This window comes from Pan paniscus, chromosome 19, assembly GCF_029289425.2.
Source record: "Pan paniscus chromosome 19, NHGRI_mPanPan1-v2.0_pri, whole genome shotgun sequence".
Taxonomy (NCBI): Eukaryota; Metazoa; Chordata; class Mammalia; order Primates; family Hominidae; genus Pan; species Pan paniscus.
This window is the reverse complement of record NC_073268.2, coordinates 61,608,761-61,632,865: the sequence shown is the minus strand read 5'-3', so window position 1 is coordinate 61,632,865 and position 24,105 is coordinate 61,608,761. Positions and strand designations below refer to the sequence as shown.

The window sequence follows — 24,105 nt, the reverse complement described above, 5'->3', positions numbered from 1 at the left end:
TACACGGGATATTACTTGTGATAAACTGTTGTGCTGTTTGAATAAAAAGAAACAAGTTGTTTATCCCATCTCTCCTTTTTCTCCCTAGACTGTGAAAGCACTAAACCACTTAAAAGAAAACTTGAAAATTATTCACAGAGGTGGGTATGGATTGGTATTTTTTGTAATAGAAATTAAGTTTTTTCTCCTAATTGGTGAAACGGTTATTGAAAATTACAGTGTCACTGTATAAACTTTCCTAAAATATTTGTATTTTTAGCAAAAAATGCTTTATGTACTTTAAAACTCTATTACTGCTATTTTTTTCTTTGGGATTCAATAAATTTCAGTCTATCTTAGTATGTTGGACTTAGAAACTGAAATAGATTTTGCTGCACGTTGTTATTATTATTAGTTGAAAAATAATTATTCATTTGCCTGATAGATAATGTTTTTCTGCATACAAATAAGGCATCGAGGTGGTCCTGTGGACATTCAAAGAAGAATCTGAGGGATAGTACCCTCAAGCATTTTAAAGGCATGCTATCCCTGTCTGTTGTTTCTTCTTCACATTAGAGGATGTTTCTAAATTGAGAGAAATCTTTTAATTAGTATTATAAGTTGAAATTTCTGTAAAGCATGTTGTATTTGTGTAAACAGTGATCTTGCCTTTATTAGGTACATATTCAAATGAAGCATTTGATGTAATTGAAGGCCAGACCTAGAAAAGTAGTAACCCTGTGGGAATCCTGAATTTAATCCAGCAAATAGATGAAGTGCTTGCTTTACTTATTACTGTGCTAGACTCAGGGTAATGAGGTGCTGGCTTTGAGGAAACACACCGAATCACTACCCCTCAGCAAATTTGTAATGGAAAAACCTAAGACAGTAAGTGGCAGTGTGTGATTTAGCCTGACAGTAAATAGGAAGGAAAGTAAAGAGTCAAAATGAAGAGAAGTGAAAAATTTCTAATTCTGGGAGACAATTTCTAGTGGTTAAAGAAATTAGTAATTGGGCCATTTATTTAAGTTCTTTTGTTTGTGGTTGACACTAGGCCACTGAAATTAGTGAACCTTGAACATCAGTAAATTTTATTTAATTTTGTTTGGCTTAATGCTTGTTAGAAATAATATCATTTTTTCTTTTGGCCTAAAATTATGTAGAGTTAGGTCCCTAAACAAAATTCTTTGTTTCTCTTGTATTTCTTCTTGTTCTTGTCTTGATTTTTTTTTTTTTTCCCTTCTTTGTTAGCTGTGTTCTATAATTATGAGAGTAGCACCTTTGAGGCATTTGATAGTTACCTTAGGAATATTTACTGATCACAGTAAAGCACCAAGGTACTGCCTGGGGAGTAGCTGAATAAAATAAAAAAACTTCAGAAGTAACTTTCATTGTTCTCTTACTAAATAAAGTGATGAGTTTATAGCCGTCTTTTATCAGTTAGGATCAGTTAGCTTTTTTGTTGGAGTCAGTGCTTTTGATTACAAGTAATAGAAAATCCTGATAACTCTCTTTAAACTTCAGGGAAATTCATTATCTGTCATAATTAGTCCAAAGATGGGGTGGCTCAAAGCACAATATGACTAGGGGTCAAGTTGCTCCTCTTCCTTCTGTCCTCCTTCATGTGTTAACTCTGTCCTCAGGGTAGTAACAACTAGAGCAGTTCCCGCTATCATGTCTATATATGGCTGCCTCGTGAAGAAGAGGTGCTCTCGTGCTGTGCAGCTCTGTAGGGAGTATGGAAACTTTTCCCACGTCTCTAATACCTTTTCTTGGCTCATTCACCAGAAGTGCCTCATGCCCTTAAACCAGCTACTATCAAGAAGCATGAGACTACCCTTATAAAACTTATACCAGCCAACAGCCAGGTTTTCGAGGTGTGGATGTTGATGAGAAGAGATACTTCAATAAAACACAGGTTCTGTTAGGAAGTATGGATGGGGCTGGGTGTGGTGGCTGACACCTGTAATCCCAGCACTTTGGAGACCAAGGCAGCTGGATCACTTGAGGTCAGAAGTTCGAGACCAGCCTAGCCAACATGGTGAAACCCCATCTCTACTAAAAATACAAAAATTAGCCAGGTGTGGTGGCGCATGCCTGTAATCCCAGCTACTTGGGAAGCTGAAGCAGAAGAATCGATTGAACTTGGGAGGCGGAGGTTGCAGTGAGTGGGGATTGCGCCACTGCATTCCAGCCTGGGTAAAAAAGAGTGAGACTCTTGTCTCAAAAAAAAAAAAAAAAAAAAAAAGCAAGCATGGATGGTTAGGAATGGATGTTTGATAGGCCCGCAGCTGTTTCAGTCATGGTAAGAGATCTTTACTGAATTTTTTTGTGGATCACCTTCTGAGTTACATTTAGATGTTTTCTGCATCCTATATTTTAAAACCTTATTTTTTATTCATTGAGCCAGGATAGTGACAAGGACATGGATAAAAGGACTGAGCTATGGATAGAGAATTAGTTGGCACATACTGGTAGTGACTTGATTGTCAATGAGAAAGGGATTTGACATTCCTTATATTTTGACTGTTATGCAATGAATCTGGACTAAGTAAATGAATTTGTAAGCCTCTTGAAAACAATTTAATGCCTAAATTTCTTGTGAAAATTTTTTTTGATATTCAGTTTTTAAGCACTGGCATTCAGGAAATTGTTTTCCTTTCTCATTTTCAATAGAAGAAAACCATTGTTTTTTCTGTGTTTTATAAATATGAAGATGTTAAGAGAAAAATCAATCCCCATCTATATCTTACAGATTGTTTGTGAAATGACTTTTGCTGTTACATTTACACAATTATAGTTATTAAAGCTACATGTTTAAAACATGAATAATTATTGTATGTGATAAATGAAGATGTTTTACTTCTTATATATCTGAATTTAAGGACTTGACCACTTACGTTGTCTAAGGTTTTTCAATATTTTTGCTTAAAGTGAAGCCTTATGTAACTTAGGAAGAAGCTAATTGTATACTGAATGATATCTATGTCTTGCAGATATCAAACCTTCCAATATTCTTCTGGACAGAAGTGGAAATATTAAGCTCTGTGACTTCGGCATCAGTGGACAGCTTGTGGACTCTATTGCCAAGACAAGAGATGCTGGCTGTAGGCCATACATGGCAGTAAGTGTTAAGTCCAGGCCTTCTTGCTTTGATAGTCATTGCACAGAGAGCCTGTGCTCTTTTGTGCTGGCCATTAGTCATACGGTTTTACCACGAAACTGCTAGAATATTTCCCTTACCCTAAGGCCCAAGCTCAGGTCCTAGCCTCTCCATGAAACTTTGCTAAATTATCCCAGTCAGCTCCTGTTTTCATTGTCTTGCTTTATTTCTCTTACTTGGTATTTAGCAGTTGTGGTCTTCTCTGATTATTGTTTTTTCATTATATTGAACTCAACTCATTAAACAGATGGTAACTTCTCAGAAAGTTCCCACCATCCCTTAGTGGGACAAATGGGAAGCCTTGAGTTCATTAGCAGAATTCACTATGTATTACAGAGTCTGAAGCTGCATATTTTGAATATTGTTAGTCCTTTTTTTTAGGGGTAGATGAAGCACACCAACAAATGCAAAGGTAGAGGCCTTCAGTATTTTGCAACCTGGAGCCTCTTTTCCTGCAAAGAGACAGATGTACACTATCCATCCATAGATATCACACTCATCTTACCCCAGTATATTTGCATACAGTGTTCCTACAGCCTGGATTTTGATCTGTATTTGAATGAAAATGTAGTGTCTGTATTTCAGACATTTCCCTAGGTGTTAATGTCTTTCTTCAATGTTGCCATGGTTCTTTGGGGACCAGCACACTACTAAATGTGACACATAAGGTTTTGTGGTTGTTTCTTGAGGCCTTCCTGCCAGCAGCGTTTCTTTCCATCTTTGTAGACTCTTTTAAACTAAAGATAAGCTTAGAATTGAATAAAATTGTTCTTTCTTGGTTTCCTCCTTGATATATATGTTTTCAAACCTAGTGCTATAAATAATAAAAAAGAGTCACAGGCTAGATATTATAGGTGTTCTAGATTATTTATGAATGGATAGGCTTAGTGCTACTACAAATTCAACTTACTGCATTTTTCAATCCTCTTTTGGTTTTGTTATATCTTCCCATATCACTTTTTCTTCAGATGAACATGTAAAAGCGGTGTGTGTGTGTGTGTGTGTGTGTGTGTGTGTGTACACCTAACCTGTGTGGTAAGACCTTTTAAACTTTTGGTTTTGTGGATGTTGACTGGCTGGGCAGATTTCTTGACTCAGTTTGGAAGATCATTTGTTTATCGTGATAACTAGGGATAAATGGCACAATAGTTTCAAAGGCAAGAAATAAAAAAAATTAGACATGGAGTATTTGGGAAATGTGATTTACATATTTATTAAGGATACCCCGAGAATGAACTGAAATTGTCATCTACAGTTTTAGGGCTTGTCTCGATACTAACAGTGACTAAATGTTTTTGTTGTGTGACACTGACTAAGAATTATATTTGATTGAAGCAGGCTTTGAAAATGCAATTGCAGCCCAGATAAAGTAGAATATTTTGAATTCAGCTTTCTAAGAAAGACTCAGACTTTCTTTAAAACAGACTTTCGTCATTCTTGTGCAGAAATATGCTTTGCAGGCCCAGGAGATGTAAGACTTCTGTTTTCTTGCTGACCTTCATCTGTGGAACACAAAGGCTGATAAACTCTTGGCCTCTAATCTTTACTGGACCAAATGAAATTCTTCTGTCCATTCTCATCTTTCAAAGCCTGTTATAGATAGACAAGAACTCAATCAATGTTAATTTTAAAAGCCTTCAGGTGGTTTGACTTTTCTTCAAATATTCACAAAACCTATTGGAGGTATATCATTTTATTTGAGATTTATAGTTGTCTTTAGTCTACAGGACTTAGGATTACTCATTAGATTGTGCAACATAAAAAAGTAAATAAAATGTAGAGTTTACACATAAATTTTCCCGTAAACTGATTTCTTGTAAACATTTTCCCAACTCCATACCCTCATGTAGGTACACAGTCTTATGTTGCTTAACCGTGGGAATATGTTCTGAGAAGTGTGTTGTTAGGCAATTTTGTTGTGCAAAATCATAAGTGTACTTACACAAACCTAGATGGTATAGCCTACTACACACATAGGCTATATGGTACAGTCTGTTGCTTCTAGACTACAAGCCTATACAGCATGTTACTGTACTAAATACTGTAGGTAATTATATCACAACAGCAACTATTTGTGTGTCCAAATATAGAAAAGGTACGGTCAAAATATGGTATAAAGGAGGTAGAGGCGACGGGCCGGAGGAAAGATGGAAGACTACCAGGCTGCGGAGGAGACTGCTTTTGTTGTTGATGAAGTGAGCAAATTGTAAAAGAGGCTATAGAAAGCACAATTGGTGGTTAACGCTTATCAACACAGCAAAGTGAACCAGTGGAACACAAATGTAGTAGAACAAACTTCAAGCCAACTCACCAAGCTGGGAAAACCACTTAAATACATTGTGACCTGTGTAATTATGCAAAAGAATGGAGCTGGATTACACATGGCAAGTTCCTGCTTCTGGGACAGCTCTGCTGACAGGAGCTGCACTGTGCGATGGGAGAATAAAACCATGTACTGTATCGTCGGCACCTTTGGACTGTGTATTGGACCTCCTAGTCCAGCCTGTGACCTTCCTCCGGTAGTTCATCTTCTAACACCAGCTATGAATTGAGTGAACGCTTTTCTCGTTCTTTTTAAGTCTGTTTTGTGGCACTCTCAAAATGTAGAGAAAAAAACCAAATGACCGCACTGTTACATGAACTGTGCACTGAAGTCAGATGAGTATCCCTGTAGGTTGCCTGCAGCCTGCATTGCCACTTGTAACTCTGAATATTTCTTTTCAAAGGTGCTAAAATCTGAAATCTGCTAGCGTGAAACTTGCTATACTGTCTGAAATGATTCAAATACACTAATTTTCCATACTTTATACTTTTGTTAGAATAAATTATTCAAATCTAAAAAAATATGGTATAAAAAATAAAGAATGGTTCACTGGTATAAGGCACTAATCATGAATGGAGCTTACAGGACTAGAAGTTGTTCTGGATGAGTCAGTGAGTGAGTGGTAAGTGAATTTGCAGGCCTAGGATGCTACTGTAGACTTTATAAACACTGTACACTTAGGCTACATGGCATTTATAAAAAATTTTTTCTTCAGTAATAAATTAACCTGAGTGTACTGTAACTTTTTTACTTTATACACTTTTTAATTAAAAAAATTTTTTTTTACTTTTTTGTATTAACACTTAGCTTAAAACACAAACACACTGTACAGCCGTACAAAAATATTTTCTTTCTTTATATCTTTATTCCGTAAGGCTATTCTGTTTACTTATTTATTCTTTTTAAGCTTTTTTGTTAAAAACTAAGACATCATTCTAGGCCTATACATGGGCGGGATCAATCATTGTCTTCTACATCCACATCTTGCCCCACTGGAAGATCCTCAGGGGCATTAACACGCAGGGAGCTGTCATCTCCTATGATATCAATGCCTTCTTTGTAATACCTCCTGAAAGACCTGCCAGAAGCTGTTGATAACTTTTTTTTAAATAAGTAGAAGGACATCAAGTATAGTGTACTGTACATAATTGTATGTGCTATACTTTTAAATGACTGGCAGTGCAATAGGTTTGTTTAAAACAGCATCACCACGAGCGCGAGTAATGTGTCACTCTATGTTATGAGGGCTATGGTGTCATTAGGAGATAGGAATTTTTCAGCTCCATTATAACCTTATGGGACAACCTTTGTATATGTGGTCTGTCGTTGACCAAAATGTTGTTTTGCAGCACGAGACAATTTCTGTATGTGGGTATGGATGTGCCAAACCACCTGAAAGTTAGTTGCAGATATCATGCATTTTATTCTAAACACTTCAGTGCATATCTCCCAAGAAAAAGACCATTCTTCTACATAACCACGATATCATTACCACACCTAAAAAAAAAAACAAGAATGTCATCTTTGAGCATCCCCATTCCAAAAATGCAAAACCCGAAATGCTCCCAAATATGAAACGTTACCGACACTAGTATGACCCAAGTGGAAAATTCACCTGACCTTATGCGATGGGTCACATTCAAAATGCAGGTGCACCACATCTTGTTGATTCAGTGTTCCCAAGGTAAAAAAAAAAGACCCTTGTGGCCCCCTTTAGCTGCAATATATCTTTTCCACACATGCCCAGATTTTCCCCACATAAGCATGCCTACAGAGGGTAATAAAATGGCATGTATGCAGGCAAGATGTGCTAATGACAGGTTCCACACTATACCTCACATGGGGCCAAGACCTACCTGCATTACTCACTGTATTTTTTTTTGTTTTTTTTGCTCATTTTTTGCTCAGTAGCTTAAAGTTAATGTTGAAAATGTCAAAGAGGCCTGCAGATACCCCTAGAGAGACAGCAGTTTGTTAAAGGGGATAAAGGGGAAGTGTTTATGTTTATAGCACAGAAAGTCAAGCTGTTGGAGAAACTGGACAATGGTGTAAATGTGAAATGTCTTACAGAAAAGTGTGGTGTTCGTATGAGCACCATATATGACCTGAAGAAACAGAAGGAGAAACTGCTGAAGTTCTGTGCTGAAAGTGATGAACAAAAGTTACTGAAAAATAGAAAAACACCACATAATAGCTAAAAATGAAGATCTTGGTAATGTATTAAAAGAGTGGATCTGTCAGACTCACAGTGAACACATGCCATTTGATGGTATGCTCATCATGAAATGAACATCTATCATGAAGAACTGAAAATTGAAGGGAACTGTGAAGATTCAACAGACTGGTTATAGAAATTTAAGAAAAAACATAGCATTAACTTTTTAAAGATTTATGGTGATAAAGCATCTGCTGATCATGAAGCAGTGGAGAAATTCATTGATGAATTCGCCAGGGTTATTGATGATGAAAATTCAACATCAGAACAGGTATAATGCTGATGAAACATCACTGTTTTGGCATGATTGCCCCAGAAAGACACTACAGCTGATGAGACAGCCCCTGCAAGATTTAAGGATGCCAAGGGCAGAAAAACTGTGACGGGATGTATTAATGCAGTAGGCCCGTGTAGGTATAAATCTATAGGAGGCAAAAGCTTGCATCCTTCCTGTTTTCAAGAAGTGAATGTCTTACCAGTCCATTATTATACTAATCAAAAGGCCTGGATCACTCGGGATACCTTTTCTGATTGGTTTCATAAACATTTTGTACCAGTGCCTTGTGCTTATTGCAGGGAAGCTGGACTGAAAGAAGAGTGAAAGATTTTGTTATCCATTGACAACTGTTCTGCTTATGCTGCAACCGAAATTCTCATAAAAAATAATGTTTATGCCATGTACTTTCACCCAAATGTGACTTCATTAATTCAGCCATGTGACCAGGATATCCTTAGATCAGTGAAGGGTAAATATAAAAACACTTTCTTGAACATCATGCTAGCAGCAGTGAACAGAGGTGTGGGTGTGGAAGGTTTTCAGAAGGCGTTTAGTATGAAGGATGTCATACATGCTGTTGCCAGCACTTGGCCAACAGTGACTAAGACACAGTCATGCCTGCTTGGCATAACCTCTGGCCTGTGACTATTCAGTGATGATGATGATGAACAAGGTAGTGACTTGGATGGATTCCATATGTTAAAGTGAGAAAAAAATGATATCTGACCTCCTTTTATATGCAAAAAATACATCTTTAGAGTCTGTCAGTAAACGGAAAGAAGGGGATATTGAAGTTTTTATTATCAAATTAATGAAGCTTTAGTTTTTCATTTATTGACTAATGATGAAATAGCTGAAGTGGTTCTGAATCAAGGTAAACGTGATACTTAGTGATAATGAGGATGATGTTAACAACGAGGAAGAAATGCCCATAGACAAGTGCACATTCTGCATATCAAAAGAAACTATCAACAGAGTAAATGGACAATCTGCAGAATGGGAGAAAATATTTACAAATAACTATGAGTCTCACAAAGTTCTAATATTCAGCATCTATAAGGAACTTAAATTTATAAGAAAGAAAACAACCTCATTAAAAAGTGGGTAAGGACGTGAACAGACACTTTTCAAAAGAAGACATGCATGCATCCAACAAGCATATGAAAAACACAATGTCACTGATTATTGGAGAAATGCAAATCAAAACCACAATGAGATACATCTCACACCAGTTAGAATGGCTGTTAAAAAAAGTCAAAACAACAGATGCTGGTGAGGTTATGGAGAAAAGGGAATACTTATATACTGTTGGTGGAAATGTAAATTAATTCAACCATTGTGGAAAGCAGTGTGGTGATTCCTCAAAAAGCTAAAAACAGAATTGTCATTCAACCCAGCAGTTCCATTACTGGAAATGGGTATATACCAAAAGGAATAGAAGTCATTCTGTCATAAAGACACATACACACATATGTTCATTGCAGCAGTATTCACAATAGCAAAGACATGTAATCAACCTAAATGCCCATCAGTGGAAGACTGGATAAAGAAAATGTGGTACATATACACTGTGGAATACTCTACAGCCATAAAAAAGAATGAGAGCATGTCCTTTGTGGGAACATGGATGGAGCTGTAGGCCATCCATTAATATCTAAGGATACTTACTTAGCAAACTAATGCAGGAACAGAAAATCAAATACCACATGTTCTCATAAGTGGGAGCTAAATGATGAGAACACATGGGCACAAAGAGCAACAAAACAGACACTGGGGCCTACTTGAGTGTGGGAGGTGGGAGAGGATCAGAAAAAATAACTATTGGGTACTAGGCTTAGTAACTGGGTGACCAAATGGTCTGTACAACAGACCTCTGTGGCATGAGTTTACCTATATAACAAACCTGCATGTGTAATCCTGGGCCTAAAGTAAAAGTTTAAAAAAAATAAAAATTAGGCCGGGCGCGGTGGCACATGCCTGTAATCCCAGCACTTTGGGAGGCCAAGGTAGGCGGATCACTTGAAGCCAGGAATTCAAGACCAGCCTGGCCAACATGTGAAACCCCATCACTACTAAAAATACAAAAATTAGCCAGGCACATTGGCACATGCCTGTAATCCCAGCTAGTCAGGAGGCTGAGGCATGAGAATTGCTTGAACCCAGGAGGCAGAAGTTGCAGTGAGCTGAGGTTGTGCCACTACACTTCAGCCTGGGCAACAGAGCAAGATTCTGTCTCAAAAAACATATATATAAATAAAAAGGAAAAAAACTAAAAAAAATTTTAAAGAAAATGGAAACAAGCTCCCTCATTCCCCCCCCTCATAAAAAAGAAAAAATGCTCTTGATGAAAATGTGTAATGGACTCATTAAAGGATTAGAGCAGTATGCATTCATAACACAACAAGAAACCATGTCAGTTTATAAAACTGAAGAGAGACTCCTAAGACAAAAACCATTGTTAATGAGGCAGTTGACTAGGGAGGAAACATTTTACAAAGCCATCTAGCAGAATGCCTCCTCATTACTAGAGGACCCACTTCTGGCCCCTCAAATGCTTCTGATGTTTCTTCTCACCTAAAAAAATAAAATACAGTGTACAATAGCCTTTTAATCAAAACACAGCATCGTAGTTGGAGGTTGAAAGCTTGTAGCTGTTTGTTGTAGCTGCTGTTTAACAGTTGATGCAGGTATTCTGGCGATGCTACTGTGCTGCTTAGTTCCCCAGAACTCATTGTTTTTCACTGTATTGATACGTCATATTTTTTACTGTTAAGTATTTGTGTGAACAAGTGTAAGACAATGATTGCCTATTAATAGCATGTAAATTCCGAGTCCGGAATGATGGTGATGCCCAGCAACCACAGATTGTCTACCTGGGTGGCTGAGATAGTGACACTTTTGCTTTTTGGTGCTTCAGTGTACACAAACTTTGTTTCATGCACAAATTTATTTAAAATATAATATAAAATTACCTTCAGGCTATGTATATAGTTGTATATGAAACATAAATAAATTTCACGTTTAGACTTGGGTCCCATCCCCAAGATATATTATTATGTATATGCAAATATTCCAAAATTTGAAAAAATCCGAAATCGAAACACTCAGGTTCCAAGCTTTTTGGATGAGGATTTTGGATGAGGAATACTCAATCTGTATTATCTAATACATAGTTCATACTCAGATTTCCCATATGTCAAAAAAACTATCTTTTAGCTGTCAATCCAGGGTCACATTAAGATTCCATACCAGCTACTCAGGAGGCTGAGGCAGGAGAATGGCGGGAACCCGGGAGGCGGAGCTTGCAGTGAGCCGAGATCGCGCCACTGCACTCCAGCCTGGGTGACAGAGCGAGACTCCGTCTCAAAAAAAAAAAAAAAAAGGATTCCACATTGCTTTTATTTGTTACATTATTTTAATATATACAGGGCTTGATCATTCTTTTTGTTTTCTGTGACATTGGCAGTTTTGGAAGTGTTTTCAGAAAGTCTCGCATTCTTATAATATCTGATTGTTCCCTCATGATTAGATTCAGACTACAACTATTTTTAGACATGCATACTTCATGTATGAGGAGTGCTTTTTATTGCATAACATTGCAAAGCACATAATGGTTACTATTTGTAATGTTTACAGACATTCCTTTTTTTTAAGCAGTTAAAACAGTTGCAGAATAGAAACTGGTATGTTTCTTTATTCATTGAGGTCTTCTTGCCATCTCTCAGCAATGTTTTGTAGTTTTCAGTGTGCAGCTTTTGAAGACCTTTTAAATTTATTTCTAAGGAGTTCATGTTTTTTCGATACTGTGAAAGGAAAATAAAAACTTGGGACCCCAATTTACTATGCCAAGACAAAAAATTCAGCTGAAAGCTGAGTGATGTAAATAAAAAACTGCCTTTCCTTTTGTTCTTAAGCAGATAGCTACAGATAAAGTTTTAAATATCTCCACAGGTAGCTATTCCGTTCACCTTATCTTATTTAAGTGCTAACTTACTGAGGATGAGAGGAATACATAATCGACTCTTCCGTACTTGCTCCTTTTCTCTTGCAACATACAGATTCAGTAATGTGACCACACCCTCCCTCGTCCCCCTGCTGCCTGCTTTTCCCCTTTAATTATTGAAGCCCTCAAAATCATATTTGGAGAAAGGCACAAACTTCCCTTTCAGGCATGTCCTTAACCGTGGCAAGATAAACTTCTAAATTGATTGAGACCTGTCTCGGATTTCTTTTTGTCTTAGAATACTGTTATTGGGAGTGGAATTAAAAATATTTTCCAATATCTTGCTATTATTATATAGAAATACAGCTGCTTTGCATGTGTTAACATTGGATCTTGTGACCTTGCTAGTTTAGTTTTACTGTTAGTTTCAGTAGGAATTTTCTGTGTCTGTGAATAAAGGTAATGCTTGTTTTCCCCCTTGCCTTTCTATACTGGCTGGGTCCTCCAGTAGAATCCTGAATAGTAATAATAATAGTAGGCATATTTGCCTTATGCCCAATATTAATTAAAAAGAAAGTGTTCTATATTTCACCAGTAAGTATAATGTTAACTCTTGGTTATTTTAGATGCCCTTTATGGAAATGAAGATGTTTTCTTCTCTTAGTGTGTTGTTATTTCTGTTGTTATTAGTGGGTTTTACATTTTGTCAGTTGCTAATTCTACATTTATTGAGATGATCACATTATTTTCTTCCTTTCTATAAATAATGGTGCATTGCATTGATTTTCAAGTATTAAGTTAGTATTGTATTCTTGAGATAAACTCTACTTGGTCATGATACATTACCTCTTTGTATGTTGCTGGATTAGGTTTGCTCATATTTTGTTATTTTTGTGTCTTTCTGTACAAGGGCTATTAATTGTCTTGTAATGACTTTGTCAGGTTTTCAGAAATCGTTATGCTGGCCTCATGAAATGAGTTGGGAAGCGTACCATCTCTCACTTTTTTGAAAAAAAAATTTGTGTAAGGCCAGTGTTATTTCTCACATATTTGAAAAGAGTTCACCAGTGAGCCCATCTGGGTGTGGACTTTTCTTTCTGGGCAGGTTTTTAATAACATTCATTAAGTAACATAGTTTAAAGGTTATTCACACTTTGATATTCTTTTTGGTAGGTTTTCATTTTCAGAAAATATTTCTATTTCATCTATTTCTGTAAGAACAGTAGTAATGGCCCCTCTTTCATTCTGATTTTAGTAATTTGTATCTTTTCTTTTTCTGTGGGTCAGTCTAGCCAAAGGTGTGTCCATTTTATTGATCTTTTCAAAGTACTGTTGGTTTTCTTGACTTTTCTCTATTGTTTTTCTATTCCTGTTTTACTTGTCTTCACTTTACTTTTTCTTACGTTCTTCCTCCTGCTTGCTTTGGATTTCATTTGTTCTTTTTTTTTTTCTAATTCTTTAAGCTATAAAGTAGGTTTGATTTGAGATGTCTTCTCTTCTAATGTATGCATTTTACACTAAATTTTCTTCTGAGCACTACTTCTGTATCCCACAAATTTTGGGAAGTTGTAATTTCATTTTCATTTAGTTCAATTTTTTAACTATTTCCTGAGACTTTTTTGATCCATTTGTCATTTAGAGGTGTGTTGTTAAATCTTCAGATATTTGAGGACTTTGCAGATATCTTCCTGTTACTGATTTCTAATTTATTTATTTTGTGATCTGAGAACATGCTTTGCATGCTTTCCATCTTTTAAAACAAGGTGTGTTTTATGCCCCAGAATGTGGTCAGGATTAATCAATGTTCCATGCTAGTTTGGGGAAAATGTTGATCTTGATGATGTTGGATGGAGTATTTTTTCTCTTGGTTGAATATCTGGGATTTTAATGTGTACCTTATCAGGCAAATACTTACATTTACAACAAAAAAAAACAAAGTAAATAGCTTACAGTGAATTTTATGCAGCACAGTACTCATGCTCAAAGCAATATACAGATGTCTTTAGTTGATGCTCACAGGCAGAGAATGTAATACAGTCAACTATTATGCTTCTCCGGGCATTTCTTTCAACAGCAGTTACTCTCAGACTTAGCGAAGGATCCATTGTCAACTCTGTGCCAACAGGACCCTCTCTCTCTCTTCCCTTTTCCTGACACATCATTTAGATGGTCCCTAATTTCAAGGAAATGTAAAGATGTTCTTTCACAGAAATTACTAAAAATGATTTCTGCAGTACATAGGATAATATATTACTGTCTTGGCAGTGCTTTAATTTGGCTACAAATGACTAACAGACAAATATCTTTACACATATGTGTAGTGATAAATTTAGCGTTATTGTGAAGTATGGGTGGAATAATTGTGATATATTTAGCTCTTGTTTTGCTTTTGTGTCTCAAATATATTGTGGTATGGCCTCATCCACCGAACAAAGTCTTTTAAAAATCGAAGACAGTCTTCTTTGTCACTCGTTGCCACAAATTTGACCTAATTCTTTTTTTAAAACCTTTTTATTTTTTAATTTTTTTTTTTTTTTTGAGATGGAGCCTCGCTCTGTTGTCCAGGCTGGAGTGCAGTGGCATGATCTGGGCTCACTGCAAGCTCTGCCTCCCGGGTTCACGCCATTCTCCTGCCTCAGCCTCCTGAGTAGCTGGGACTACAGGCACCTGCCACCAGGCCCAGCTACTTTTTTGTATTTTTAGTAGAGATGGGGTTTCACCGTGTTAGCCAGGATGGTCTTGATCTGCTGACCTCATGATCCACCCGCTTCGGCCTCCCAAAGTGCTGGATTACAGGCGTGTGCCACTGCACCTGGTGACCTTGTAATTCTTTATGTTTTCCAGTTTTCTTCCTTTGTCTCCCTCTTCCCTCAGCTTCAGCTTTGTAAATGCTTTTGAGTCTTTGAGGGGAATAGTTAAATGAATTGCTTAGTGTTCTCTTTATGGAAGTAGCCATTAAGTTTTTTGTTGTTTGTTTTTATGATAATGATGACTTCCTATTACTTCCATTCTGACGCTAGACATGGATTCCTCTAGGAATATACTGGCATTTTGGCTGTCTACCCAGCTGTTGCTTCCATTTGCCTATTCCTTGAGTGTAAGGCAATTAATAACTTACACTTGTCTTTATGTTCCAGCCTGAAAGAATAGACCCAAGCGCATCACGACAAGGATATGATGTCCGCTCTGATGTCTGGAGTTTGGGGATCACATTGGTATGTTTATGCTGATTCAACCTTGCCACAGTAGCGTAACAATAAGAAATTTAGAAGTGAAAGAAAACTTAATCAGACTTCCCCGTTCGTTAAGAACTATAATCACAGACAGTATGGTTTTAAGTTGCTGAAAAAAAAAGTATGTATTTATTTACTTTAAAAATCAAATCAGACTTGATTATTTCCCTTGAAGTTATGTGAAGTGTCTAGAGCCCTTTAATGTTTTAACTGGATCTCTTGGCCACAGATAATAGGAGTCAACTATTATCTGCAACTGCACTAAGAATGGGAACAGGACAAGCCAGCTTACCTGCAGTCAATTCATTGATGAAGGCACATAGGCTTCTCCCATCTCAGGCAAGGTGTAGTATGTCCAGTAATACTGTATATAGTGTGTATATTAAGTATACGTATTTTTTTTTTTAATTTTTATTTTTATTTTTATTTTAAATTTATTTATTTTATTGATCATTCTTGGGTGTTTCTCACAGAGGGGGATTTGGCAGGGTCATAGGACAATAGTGGAGGGAGGGTCAGCAGATAAACAAGTGAACAAAGGTCTCTGGTTTTCCTATGCAGAGGACCCTGCGGCTTTCCCAAGTGTTTGTGTCCCTGGGTACTTGAGATTAGGGAGTGGTGATGACTCTTAACGAGCATGCTGCCTTCAAGCATCTGTTTAACAAAGCACAACTTGCACCACCCTTAATCCATTTAACCCTGAGTGGACACAGCACATGTTTCAGAGAGCACAGAGTTGGGGGTAAGGTCACCGATCAACAGGATCACAAGGCAGAAGAATTTTTCCTAGTACAGAACAAAATGAAAAGTCTCCCGTGTCTACCTCCCTCTACACAGACATGGCAACCATCCGATCTCTCAATCCCTTCCCCGCCTTTCCCCCGCTTCTATTCCACAAAACCGCCATTGTCATCATGGCCCATTCCCAATGAGCTGCCGGGTACACCTCCCAGACGGGGCGGTGGCCGGGCAGAGGGGCTCCTCACTTCCCAGTAGGGGCGGCCGGGCAGAGGCGCCCCTCATCTTCCGGACCGGGCGGCTGGCTGGGCGGGGGGCTGACCCCCCCACCTCCCTCCCAGACGGGGCGGCTGGCCAGGCAGAGGGGCTCCTCACTTCCCAGTAGGGGCGGCCGGGCAGAGGTGCCCCTCACCTCCCGGACGGGGCGGCTGGCCGGGCGGGGGGCTGACCCCCCCCACCTCCCTCCCGGACAGGGCGGCTGGCCAGGTGGGGGGCTGACCCCCCCACCTCCCTCCCAGATGGGGCGGCTGGCCGGGCGGGGGGCTGACCCCCCCACCTCCTTCCCGGACCGGGCGGCTGGCCGGGCAGAGGGGCTCCTCACTTCCCAGTAGGGGTGACCGGGCAGAGGCGCCCCTCACCTCCCGGATGGGGCGGCTGGCCGGGCAGGGGGGCTGACCCCCCCACCTCCCTCCCGGACGGGGCGGCTGGCCGGGCAGAGGGGCTCCTCACTTCCCAGTAGGGGCGGCCGGGCAGAGGCGCCCCTCACCTCCCGGACGGGGCGGCTGGCCGGGTGGGGGGCTGACCCCCCCACCTCCCTCCCGGTCGGGGCGGTTGGCCTGGCGGGGGGCTGACGCCCCCACCTCCCTCCCGGACGGGGCGGCTGGCCGGGCAGCGGGGCTCCTCACTTCCCAGTAGGGGCGGCCGGGCAGAGGCGCCCCTCACCTCCCGGACGGGGCGGCCGGCCGGGCGGGGGGCTGACCCCCCCACCTCCCTCCCGGACAGGGCGGCGGGCCAGGCGGGGGGCTGACCCCCCCACCTCCCTCCCGGATGGGGCGGCTGGCCGGGCGGGGGGCTGACCCCCCCACCTCCCTCCCGGATGGGGCGGCTGGCCGGGCGGGGGGCTGACCCCCCCCACCTCCTTCCCGGATGGGGTGGCTGGCCGGGCAGAGGGGCTCCTCACTTCCCAGTAGGGGCGGCCGGGCAGAGGCGCCCCTCACCTCCCGGATGGGGCAGCTGGCCGGGCGGGGGGCTGACCCCCCCACCTCCCTCCCGGTCGGGGCGGCTGGCCTGGCGGGGGGCTGACCCCCCCACCTCCCTCCCGGACGGGGCGACTGGCCGGGCGGGGGGCTGACCCCCACCTCCCTCCCGGATGGGGCGGCTGGCCAGGCGGGGGGCTGACCCCCCCCACCTCCCTCCCGGACGGGGTGGCTGGCCGGGCGGGGGGCTGACCCCCCCCACCTCCTTCCCGGACGGGGCGGCTGGCTGGGCAGAGGGGCTCCTCACTTCCCAGTAGGGGCAGCCAGGCAGAGGTGCCCCTCACCTCCCAGACGGGGCGGCTGGCCGGGCAGGGGGCTGACCCCCCCCACCTCCCTCCCGGACGGGGTGGCTGGCCAGGCGGGGGGCTGACCCCCCCACCTCCCTCCCAGACGGGGCGGCTGGCCGGGCGGGGGGCTGACCCCCCCCACCTCCCTCCCGGACGGGGCGGCTGGCCGGGCGGGGGGCTAACCCCCCCACCTCCCTCCCGGACGGGGCGGCTGGCCTGGTGGGGGCTGACCCCCACCTCCCTCCTGGATGGGGTGGCTGCCGGGCAGAGACGCTCCTCACTTCCCAGACGGGGTAGCTGCCGGGCGGAGGGGCTCCTCACTTCTCATATGGGGTGGTTGCTAGGCGGAGGGTCTCCTCACTTCTCAGACGGGGCGGCTGGGCAGAGACGCTCCTCACCTCCCAGACGGGGTCGCGGCCGGGTAGAGGCGCTCCTCACTTCCCAGACGGGGCGGCGGGGCAGAGGCGCTCCCCACGTCTCAGACGATGGGCGGCTGGGCAGAGACGCTCCTCACTTCCTAGATGGCATGGCGGCCGGGCAGAGACGCTCCTCACTTTCCAGACTGGGTAGCCAGGCAGAGGGGCTCCTCACGTCCCAGATGATGGGCGGCCAGGCAGAGACGCTCCTCACTTCCCAGATGGGGTGGCGGCCGGGCAGAGGCTGCAATCTCGGCACTTTGGGAGGCCAAGGCAGGCGGCATGCTTCGCCGGGTGGTCAGAGCTATTCGCCCATAGTCCGTAGCCCAGAGCCGGGGCTGCTCGGCTCTCCGTCCTGGGGGGCCGGGGCCGGGCTGAAGTATACGTATTTTTATATGTGGAAAATAGTTTCTTCTTGCAATATTCTATTCACTGAATAGTAAAATCACAAGTGAATGAGCTGAAAGTAATTCAGTTTTTGAGGGACAATATATTAGTCCATTCTCACACTACTGTAAAGAACTACATGAGACTGGGTAATTTATGAAGAGAGGTTTAATTGCCTCACAGCTCCACAGGTCGTACAGGAGCAGGGGAGAGAGAGAGTGAAGGGGAAGGTGCCAGACACTTTTAAACAACCAGGTCTCATGAGAACTCTATCATGAGACAGCACTAGGGGGATGGTGCATTAGAAACCACCCTCATGATCCAGTCACCTCCCACCAGGCCGCTCCTTCAACACATAGGGATTATAATTCGAAATGAAATTTGGGTGGGGACACAGAGCCAAACCATATCAGACAAGAACTACCTAGGTGATAATTCTAAATGAAAGTTCTACCTTAGAACAACACTGAGAAAGAATGATAAGAAAGCTACTTAATTTGCAACAAGCAAGCGCAATTATATAAACTCTTCTTTCTTACCTATGGACTGTATTGAAATTTTGGTTTCATTTAAAATATCTGTATTAGTTCAGGCTGCTCCAACCAAATGCTGACCTCTGGGCTATAATCTTATCAAGAACAGAAATTTCTCACAGTTTCGGAGGCTGGGAAGTCCAAGATCAAGGCACTGACAGATTTGGTGGCTAGTGAGGGCTTGCTTCCTGGTTCATAAACAGCCATCTTCTTGTTGTAGTCTCACATGGCAGAAGAGGCAAGAGAGCTGTCTGGGGTCTTTCTTACAAGGGCACTAATTAGATTAATGAGGGTTCCACCCTCGTGACCCCATCACTTCCCAAAGATCCACCACCAAATACCATCACATTAGGGATTAGGCTTCAACATATGAATTTGGTGGGGGGTGGGGACACACAAACATTCAGTCTCTAGCAGTATCTTTGCTCATTTCCTTTTTACCAAATTTTGTTTTGAAGTCTTCGGTTTATTTTCTTGTGCTTGCTGTTCTACCAGGACTTGCTGGGTTTTTCTGATTTGGGATAGCTTCTTTAGCTGCTTCTATATTGAAGGCGAATTTTCTATCCCTAGATGAGGCTGTCCTGTAGGTAGGCAGGCCAATCCTCTTCTTTCATTTTCTCCCATTTTCAGTTTTTGCTACCTAAGACTCTATAGCCCAGAAATACACAGGTTCAGAGCAATGGGCTTTTTTTGTAGCTTATTAAATAATCTTCATTTGTTCATTGGTATTACATGTTTCTAGGATCTTCTCTGTGATCAGAAGCACATAACCTTGTTAGTTATTCTTGATGAATCATATTGCTAGGCCTAGAGAATTCTTCGTATAGAGAGTTGAAGGCCAACAGCTCACCTCTGCAGAGGACTTTGATTTACTTTACTTTGTGACCAAATATAGGAAATACCTTCTGGAATCTTTTCTCATTGTGAAGCCAACCAGCTAAAGAAGAGATTCTTCTTTAGACAGGAGAGAACATGGATCTCGGGCATCTTTTAGGTTTGGCAACTGGTCCCAAAGACTGCAGCAAGACCTAGAGCTTCCAGCTGAGGCAACTATTTGCATACACAGGATATTTACAATTCAGAAATACTTATCTATGACTAAACAATTACGTTTTAAAAGCAAGTATGTACTTCTTTACAGAAAGAAAATTTTGTGAAAGATTTTAACAGAAAATTTTTTAGCAAGTTTCTTTTAGTACTTTTAGCTAAACCTTGTTGTTTAAAAGGTATTCTGTACTTACAGTTGGTTCATAATTTATTTTTCATAGGGACAATCTTATAAAAATTGTGAAATGTATGAAATTAATTTCTAAGATCCTAAGTCCTTTATTTTATGATATGCAGCCAACTTTTCCTTTTATTATTAAAACACAAGAAGGAATCTAATGAAGTTATTCCTAATTCTGTGAATAACCAGGAAGGTTTATGTCTTGAAAAGCATTTATAATTTTAACAAAAAGAAACTTCAGCTAATGGAATACATTTTTCTGTGTGTGTATGCATGCATGCCTGCTTACTTTTGTGCACACATGTGTGTAATTAGAAACAACAGTGAGCTGACAGAGGCATCCTTTAGGGAGGAAACGGAATCAGTGTTCTGAGAGTTCTCTCTCTCTTCCTGTATGCCATCTTCCTCTGTAATATGTTTGGAGCCTCATCCTCATGTATCAGTCACCTGTCAGTGCATGTAAAATGGGATTCATTATGCCATGGTGCAGATTTAAATATGTTTCTTGGAAAAAGCAAAATTTGTAGGTTTTCTTTTCTTTTGTTTTTTGAGATGGAGTCTCTCTCTGTCCCCCAGGCTGGAGTGCCAGTGGCGCAATCTCGGCTCACTGCAAACTCCGCCTCCTGGGTTCATGCCATTCCCCTGCCTCAGCCTCCTGAATAGCTGGGACTACAGGCGCTTGCCACCACGCCCGGCTAATTTTTTGTATTTTTAGTAGAGATGGGGTTTCACTGTGTTAGACAGGATGGTGTCCATCTCCTGACCTCCTGATCCACCCGCCTCGGCCTCCCAAAGTGCTGGGATTACAGGCGTGAGCCACTGTGCCCGGCCTAATTGGTAGGTTTTCATTATTTTTCAGAACAGAAAGGGAGATAGATGAGAATACGATTCACTGGTTATTAGAGAATATTTTTTTTTTTGGACGCTTGATAGGATTGGGACATACCTAAGACTCTTCAGATCTCTTCTGGTGTGGCTTAGAGGTACTGTCCTGAGCCCTTTATTGGGGCTTCAGGATGCAGGGTTTGACCCTGACTTGATTTCTTCACTACTTGTAAAATCTGGTTGTGGTTGAAATTGTAGTATCTGCAGAATAGCTGTAGAGCAGGATTTGCACATTGTTTCCTCCAAGCTCAGATTAGGCTTTTGTTTGTTGGATATTCTTTTGCCTTAAAAAGGAGTCTAACCACGATTATGGACCAAGGCCTTCCTCTAAGATGGCTACAAATTGTGTGTATTCTATAGTAAAATAGTTCTAAAACCAGTCTTCCAGACTTTCTTGTAAAGAAGTCAGAACCACAGGCTGCCCTGGAGCATGCATTGTAGGGACATTGTCAAGGCTTAAGTTTTGTGTTCCCATGTATTCCAAGTCCTTGAATTTGGTTGATTCAGAATTCTCTATATTATCTTGATTTCTAAATATAACTTCTACTTAGCCTTTATGATTCTGAAGATTCCTCCCCAAGCTAACCTGTGTTTAATTCAAGGCTTTACTAGAGTTTTGCTTGTAGTTTAGATTTTTTTGTGGCCATTCCAGTGGGGAGTAGTAAATGATGCCTGGTGTATTTTGCTCTTTCCTCTTTGTTCTCTTTAGTATGAGTTGGCCACAGGCCGATTTCCTTATCCAAAGTGGAATAGTGTATTTGATCAACTAACACAAGTCGTGAAAGGAGATCCTCCGCAGCTGAGTAATTCTGAGGAAAGGGAATTCTCCCCGAGTTTCATCAACTTTGTCAACTTGTGGTGAGTACCTGATTTATGAATGGTCGAACACGCATGGCGAGAATAGTGAGATTTACTTGGTCTTAGCAGCATTGGTACTTTACATGGAGGAAGGGGACCCTTGGTCACATCACCCTACTTTTCAAGCTGGGACTCTGGATCACTGTGGCTGTATGGAAGGTTACAGCTAGCTGGGAGAGGCATCACCTTCTTATTCTGCTACTCAGGTATTGGTGAAAAACAGCCATGAGTGGTGGAGAAGCTGCTGTCTCCAGACTTCCAGTACCTGGTACAAGAAATACCAGGTTAAACTTCTAGGTGAGACTGATCATCTTACTCTAATGTGGTTCTCACAATGCAATTGCACCAAAATCACCTGGAAGCATTTACTGAATCAAGAGCTTGCCAGATCAGACTTTCAGGGTTGGATCTCTGTTCTGACATAACATAGAAAACAGTTGGTTATATGTAGTAGGGTCACATCCACACGCAAAGTGTAGTTGGTAGAACTGTATATCTTTGCTCTCTGAAACCTTACTCCAAGGAAGATGTGAACCCCACACCTGTTGTTGTTTGTCTACCTTTTTAATAGTTTGTTGTGTGTTTGTGTATATGTAGCACCTAAGAATAAACATATGCAGATATGGCAGTAATATAATCATGCTTTATACTGTTTTAGGCTCTTTTAAATAAAATCTTTTTGTGTTATCATTTGGATATTTTTGACATTTATTTTGTTTATCCAACATGATTTAAATATAAGACATGCTATGAACAAAAAGCCTCAGAGCATTTTGTGTATCTTCTGTTTATTCCTGAAAATACCTTTTGGTTTCTCATAATTTTTTCCTGCTAAGAATGCGGTTTCTCCTCATTTTAGGTCTTATAGACTTAAATCAGGGTCTAACATTGCCCTCCTTTGTATGAAAAATTTAAAAATATTTGTTTGACTATAGTTTTTAAGTCTCTTTCATCTTCTGTAACCAAATTCTACTTTTGTGTTGGTTTTTCAGAGGGGAGAGGAATACTTCAAGATTTTCTAGGTAGAAGAAGGACATAAGGATGACTCAAATTGGCTGCTTCCTCCTTTTAAAAAACAATCAATTCTGTACTAATTTGCACACAGTATGGATAGTTTATATAATTGCATAAATGTGATCATTTTATGTATTTCATTTTTATGACATATTTGCTTAAAATGATCTGTGTAAGTCATAGGGTATAATATCTAAAATGATCACCTGTGAACGTTCCATCAGGGTTTCTTTTTAATTCCTTGATCTCTTTATTGGTTTTGTTCTGTATGTGTTGGTACTTGTACATGTTTATTTCTGTTTCGCTTGATGCCATAATAGAGTGACAGTTTTAGACATTGGAGTCCCATTGTTTTCCCTGAGTAGGTTCATAGTTCCATGTCATTGCAAATCATTAAGGTCTACATTGAAGTGTACTTATGTTCATAATATGCTCATATTAGCTCTCCACATTTGTCCATTCTTTCTGCCACTCTTTGTCTTGGACATTGCCTGTAATCTCTAACCTGGATCATTCAGATTTCTCATAATCCAATATTGATTTTCTTATAATCCAATATTGTCTTGTTCCAAATGATTCCCCTTTTTATTAGAGTTGTATTTTTTATGATGTATATCTGATCATGTTACTTCTCTGTCTAAAGTATGCATTCTTAGCAGGGTGATACTGACCCTAAGGAGGCAAAAATTGATTTTGGAGAAATGAAAATCTTAGGTTGTATAATGGTTTTTAGTCCTCCAAAAGGCCATAGAATATAAACAGATACGCACTATATCTATCATATTTAAATTTCATGATGGGGAGGATAAATAATGAAAAAAATACTGAGAGATACTATTCTATAGAGACTTCCTCTTGTCCTTAAAATTAATTAATTTAGGCTTTCAGAACCCATTATGATCTGGACTTAGTTTATTGCTCTGGTCACATTTCTTTTTTTTTTTTTTTTTTTTCTTGTTTTTTGGAGATGGAGTCTCAGTTGCCCAGGCTGGAGTGTAATGATGTGGTCGCAGCTCACTGCAACCTCCACCTCCCGGGTTCAAACGATTCTTCTGCCTCAGCCTCCTGAGTACTGCTGGGATTACAGGCACCTGCCACCACACCCAGCTAATTTTTTTTTTTTAAGTAGAGACAGTTTTCACCATGTTGGCCAGGCTGATCTCGAACTTCTGACCTCGTGATCTGCCCGCCTCGACCTCCCAGAGCGCTGGGATTACAGGCATGAGCCACTGCCCCCGGCCCGCTCTAGCCACATTTCTCATGACTTCCCTCTCCTTGAATGGTTTCTGCCAAACTGAATTTCTTCAGTTACATAAATTAAAAGCACATACAGGATAATATGGGAGAATGTTTTCATTACGTTTGGGTAA

General features: G+C 41.0%; 2 protein-coding genes across 4 annotated transcripts in view; both read left to right on the top strand.

The window, feature by feature from the left end:
• Nucleotides 1-24,105, top strand: part of MAP2K4 (mitogen-activated protein kinase kinase 4) — a 125,316-nt gene that overhangs the window by 89,109 nt on the left and 12,102 nt on the right. For all 3 annotated transcript variants that reach the window (XM_034942363.3, XM_034942364.3, XM_055101124.2), the window contains 4 exons: nucleotides 89-140; nucleotides 2,976-3,103; nucleotides 15,038-15,115; nucleotides 21,573-21,721. In XM_034942363.3, the coding sequence (XP_034798254.1) occupies nucleotides 89-140; nucleotides 2,976-3,103; nucleotides 15,038-15,115; nucleotides 21,573-21,721 (407 nt within the window). The remainder of the gene's footprint in view (nucleotides 1-88; nucleotides 141-2,975; nucleotides 3,104-15,037; nucleotides 15,116-21,572; nucleotides 21,722-24,105) is intronic.
• Nucleotides 3,116-15,030, top strand: LOC103786033 (dynein light chain Tctex-type 1-like). Its single transcript, XM_063598737.1, is given in 1 exon segment — nucleotides 3,116-15,030. A coding segment is annotated over 1 exon segment (405 nt). The 5' UTR covers nucleotides 3,116-5,289; the 3' UTR covers nucleotides 5,695-15,030.